A 5,570-nucleotide genomic window follows, 5' to 3' on the forward strand; every position below is an offset into this window, starting at 1 on the left:
TCTACTTGGTTATAACTATGTTAATGTCATCTTAGTTTTAATACTTGTGATCAGTTTCTATTAATACTTGTGTGTTTTTTGTCATTTCAAAAGTAGGCTAATACACTTTGCAAATTTTTTTTTTGAAAATAGGAAATTGATTACACATTTAAAATACAGATCACTCTATGACTTTTACTGTCGAAATCCACTCTATAGTCATACTGTTCTAAAATCTAAATTGCAAATCCACTTTAGAAAAAGGAAAAATATCTGTGTTTTGTCCCGAATTGGTCAAGTTATTTCCTTAGGCAGGTCATTAAACTTTTTTTAAAACGATGTCAATGAAGCTATTATTGAAAATCTGAAACAACGCTTTTGTGGCAATAAATATGGCTACGTGCAACCACGTTGGAAATTGGCAATAAAATCATCCAAATTTGTTCTTCACTAGTAAACATGATGAACACCAAGTGTTGTTGGTGTTTGTGTGTGTTAGAGGGATTGGTCTTAAAATCTGGCGATGAACACAAATTGATTTTCAAAGACACACACATAGAGAAAATCGATTTTCTGATCTATTCCAAAAGCACAAATAGAAGCGATTTTCAGACATGTTCCTCCAACCCACCATGAACATACCCAACCCAGATTAGCAAACCTAAACTTGACCACAGAAACAAAGTCAGACCACCTTTTCGTCCACCAAAACCCAAATATTCAAAAACGAACACCAAACCAAGATCTACAAACCCACATAACCTAACGTTTTATTGTATAACTTTGTAAAACATAAATTATTATATACGGAGAAAAACTGTTAATGTATGAATCAAATCTTATTATATTATTTGCTTCTACATATTAGATCTTCGTATCCATAACTCATTTAATGAATGCATGAACACATAATCAATCCGTCGCCATCATCGTCATCATACACGTAATATGCAACATGAATGATGTTGGTCCCATACGAATGAATTTCAAAAATCGTAGAAGGTGGTTGGATACAATTCAATGTCATATTAACTGAAAACTTGAATAATAAGGGGTTAAAATTCAATGCAAATCTCATTAATATGAATAAAAATTGCAAACAGTTTAAATGACGACATATTTGAACTTTTCTTCTTCCATATAAACATTCTAGGACTTGTATCTCCAAAACAGAGTTTGTAGCCGACAATTTACTTGAAAATAAGCTTAAAAATACAAATAAAGGATATAATAATTGCATAAAACACCATCCATCTAGACCAAAATTTATGAACGCCAAAATAACTATTTTTTCTTGATATACTTGATTTTTAGAAAGATGTCCAACTCCAACTAACTAAATAAGATGTGTAATACTTATTATAGACAAAAAAGAAGTAACATCAAAACGAAAAATAAATTATTTGTCACATCATTTACTTTTTAAAGACAGTTGTTGATGAATCTATTTAAGGAGTTATGTGTAGTGATTAGATATCGACAAAAATATCTATTATTTATTTAAAACGTTTCCAACTATTCCATCCATACATGTCACGTCAAGAAGATGACTCGGACCAAATTGTGATATCTATCAAAATCAAAGATGAAGACACAATTTTGTATCATTTTCAAAAACCATGTTCTCTCAATTTTATTATTCTCTTAAAATTTAAATAAACCGTAATTAAAATAAATTAAAATTGTTAACAACTGAAATGGTCGACGTGGCAGTGGCTTCTTCATATCTTTGCAGAATAGAAACGAAGACAGGTAGCTGAAACGACGGTTAGTTGGCTTGACACACAGTCGTACCAACAAACAACTGGCCTCTTCTCAATTCTCCCCTTCAATCAAAACCTAAAAGAAGCTCATCTTCATATCTTTTTGAGATTTTGGAATCCACATATCCACAAATTCTCTCAACAACAAAGGTATACACTATGCTTAAGTTTTTTCAACTGCATAACTGTATCCATGCGAAATTGCTTCTCGATAACAAAAGCCCTAATTCCTCTGTTTCTTTGTTGCGAAAATGCAGTATAAGTTTCGAAATTAGACGCACGATGCTTATGTTATAATGTAAAGCTAGAGTTATGTGCGCGTATTTTAATTACTGTTTGTATTCATGTAGTTAAGCGAATTATTAGTTACATGAAATTTTTGTTACTTTTTCCTTCATCTGCTTCTGCTTTCTGTGGTCTCAGATGAATGTGAACGGATAATATATACTCCGTCTGTAAATAGAAGCTCTGATTAGATTTACTCTATCTTATGGATTTCTGTACTTGAAAATGTAACTTTTATCAAGTTTCGTCACTCAAACTTTGTGCATTTTGGGCATTTATTGATAGGGAAATATTTGAAGAACTAGAGACAACAAACACCAGGAGATGGTGAGAGTCGAATATCCTTTTCTAATCTAATCAAGAAACACTGATTAGATTCATTAGTAAAAAAATGGAGGTTAAGGAGGCGAAAAGGACAATCATAGCAAAACCAGTTGCTTCAAGGCCCACCATTTCCAACTTCGGATCCTTCTCTGACATCCTTCCTGGCGCCATTAACATTTCACCCTCAACAGAACCCACAGTCACTGCCATCAGACCAAAAACATTGAGGTTCAAGCCTGTTATGAGCTCTCCAAATGTTGAGATCTTGAAATCAGACCACACGTCTCCATTTCTATATAAACCCTTGGCAAAGACAGTATCAAGAACAACCATTAGTCTCTTGGCAAACATGGTCAGTATTTATCTAAAACCAACTAAAATATATATATATATATATATATATATATATATATATATATATATATATATATATATATATATATATATATATATATATATATATATATATATATATATGTATGATTGATAGTTATTTAAAACATTTCTCTTTTTAATGTTATAGGGAACTTGTAATACAAGCCATGTACAAACAGCAACTCAAAATCTTGAATCAATGAATCCCCCAAAACTGAAGTCAGATGATAAAAGATTGCAGTCACACACAAACAACTCAGATCGACCTTCTTATGATGGATATAATTGGAGGAAATATGGTCAAAAGCAAGTCAAAGGAAGCGAGTTTCCAAGAAGTTACTACAAGTGCACACACCCAAATTGTGTTGTGAAAAAGAAGGTTGAAAGATCCATAAATGGTGAAATAGCTGAAACTGTTTATAAAGGTGAACATAATCATACAAAACCCAGGCTTCCTAGGCGCCATGCTTTTGATGGAACTATCAAAGATTCAAGCTCTCAATTGCCAAGTAATCAACTCAAGAATGATAATAAGTTGAATGAAGTTGTTGGATCATCTTTACGTTTGACCAATGTGGTCAAAGTCCATGAAGAATTTGATGCTAGTTGTATGCCAACTCTTGAACCCATCACAAGTAAAAGAAGGTAACAATTTGGTCAAAGTCAAGATCATATGATCATTCATGCTGTTGTATTCAAGTTTAAAGTTTGTGTTTTGCAGGAAAATTACAAGTGAAAGATATGGAGAAGGTTTAAAAGAGGGTGGAGTTGTTGTTCATGATGGGATTGATTCAGAGGCAATTGCTGATGGTTTTAGATGGAGAAAATATGGGCAGAAAGTTGTGAAGGGCAATCCTTATCCCAGGTTAAATAATATAAAATTATTTTAAAAAAAAAATTATATATTTTTTATATTTAAAATTTGGATATTAAGTCTAATATGAGAAGATATTGTGCAGAAGTTATTATAGATGCACAGGAGTTAAGTGCGATGTGAGGAAACATGTGGAAAGAGCATCAGATGATCCAAATGTTTTTATTACAACTTATGAAGGTAAACATAACCATGAAATGCCAATGAAGAAACTAAATTAACTGATGAATAATCAAGGTATAAATCATCCTTGAATCCCATAGGTCTTTGTTTATTTTCAAAATGTTTAATGTTAGATGAAGGTAGTTGTTAAGGAATTCAAGATTTTTAGATTAATAAAGATGGAAATCTTTTAATCATCGATATCGGATATCAAATGTTTTTGTTTCTTAGGTTGTGTTTGACAGATTAGCTAAAAAACTAATTTTTGGTTGATAAACTAATCGATAAAGTAACAACGTTTGGTAAAAAAATAATCGATAAGCTAGATGACAAATGTAAAATGATATAAAATGACATTTATAAGAACATGTACAAAATCTTTCATGAGTTTATAAGTGTGTCTCACACGTAGTTTCCTAAGAAAATGACTTATAAGAATATGTTTATTAGACATTAGCTAAAATAATGAACAATTGAGTATTTCTTCGTCGCTCCAGATAGAAGTCTCAAGTTCAAACCTTGTGGGTTTCAATCGATGTATGACCAACGTAAATTCACAATGTAGTTGTAAAAGAAAGTCCTTAGTATCAATGTAAAAAACAAACCCTTTCCCCCAAACCTTACAAAATCAGGGAGTCACAATAGGTGATGAAAAACCCATTTTATGTAAAAATATGTATTTTTTGAAATGATATTTTTTGAATAAATTATATAAGATTAATGGTAAAATGTGTACAAAAAGTTAAATGGTAAAATATACACATAAAAAAAAAAAAGTTTAATGGTATAATGTGTACATAATATACAATAAAATCCACGTCAGCAGCCACATGACATGTCACGTGACATGTTACGTAGCTGGTGACCTACTATTACCGGTAACATAATGATATTTTTTGAACAAAGGTAAAGTTTAATGGTAATATGTGTACAAAAGTTATAGTTGATTAGTGATATATGTACAAAAAAAAAAGTTCAATGATATTTTTTGTATAGGTTTAATACTTCGTTACCCTTACAAGTCATTTTCCCAAAAGAAAACCAGATATAATGTTTTCAAGATGGACCATTGGCGAAATTCTCATGGGCTTCTCATAACAAACAAATGTTCAGTTTTGAGGAAATAGCATATAAGAAGAAACATTTATTCCGCAAAATTATAATAAGGTAACATGTACAAAATGTTTCATGAGTTTATAAGTGTGTCTCACACGTAGTTTCCTAAGAAAATGACTTATAAAAATATGTTTATTAGACATTAGCTAAAATAATGAACAATTGAGTATTTCTTCGTCGCTCCAGATAGAAGTCTCAAGTTCAAACCTTGTGGGTTTCAATCGATGTATGACCAACATAAATTCACAATATAGTTGTAAAAGAAAGTCCTTAGTATCAATGTAAAAAACAAACCCTTTCCTCCAAACCTTACAAAATCAGGGAGTCACAATAGGTGATGAAAAACTCATTTTATGTAAAAATATGTATTTTTTGAAATGATATTTTTTGAATAAATTATATAAGATTAATGGTAAAATGTGTACAAAAAGTTAAATGGTAAAATATACACATAAAAAAAAGTTTAATGGTATAATGTGTACAAAAAATAGTTTAATGGTATAATGTGTACATAATATACAATAAAATCCACGTCAGCAGCCACATGACATGCCACGTGACATGTTACGTAGCTGGTGACCTACTATTACCGGTAACATAATGATATTTTTTGAACAAAGGTAAAGTTTAATGGTAATATGTGTACAAAAGTTATAGTTGATTAGTGATATATGTACAAAAAAAAAGTTCAA

At 30.8% G+C, this 5,570-nt stretch overlaps 1 protein-coding gene across 1 annotated transcript; it reads left to right on the plus strand.

The window, feature by feature from the left end:
• The first annotated feature begins 1,598 nt into the window (after positions 1-1,598).
• LOC111916423 (WRKY transcription factor 44) lies at positions 1,599-3,989 on the plus strand. The gene is made up of 5 exons (XM_023912105.3): positions 1,599-1,892; positions 2,313-2,703; positions 2,875-3,371; positions 3,448-3,591; positions 3,686-3,989. The coding sequence occupies exons 2-5, from the start codon at positions 2,419-2,421 to the stop codon at positions 3,819-3,821; spliced, it is 1,062 nt and encodes a 353-aa protein (XP_023767873.2). The 5' UTR covers positions 1,599-1,892; positions 2,313-2,418; the 3' UTR covers positions 3,822-3,989.
• Positions 3,990-5,570: the final 1,581 nt, after the last annotated feature.

The sequence above is a fragment of the Lactuca sativa genome, chromosome 2, assembly GCF_002870075.4.
Source record: "Lactuca sativa cultivar Salinas chromosome 2, Lsat_Salinas_v11, whole genome shotgun sequence".
Lineage (NCBI taxonomy): Eukaryota > Viridiplantae > Streptophyta > Magnoliopsida > Asterales > Asteraceae > Lactuca > Lactuca sativa.

Excerpts from the sequence above, each read along its gene's own strand:
- LOC111916423 (XM_023912105.3), top strand. The coding sequence starts at position 2,419 with ATGGAGGTTAAGGAGGCGAAAAGGACAATCATAGCAAAACCAGTTGCT. Across the intron at positions 3,372-3,447 it reads CCCATCACAAGTAAAAGAAG|GAAAATTACAAGTGAAAGAT; the intron begins GTAACAATTTGG and ends TGTGTTTTGCAG. Across the intron at positions 3,592-3,685 it reads AAGGGCAATCCTTATCCCAG|AAGTTATTATAGATGCACAG; the intron begins GTTAAATAATAT and ends GATATTGTGCAG.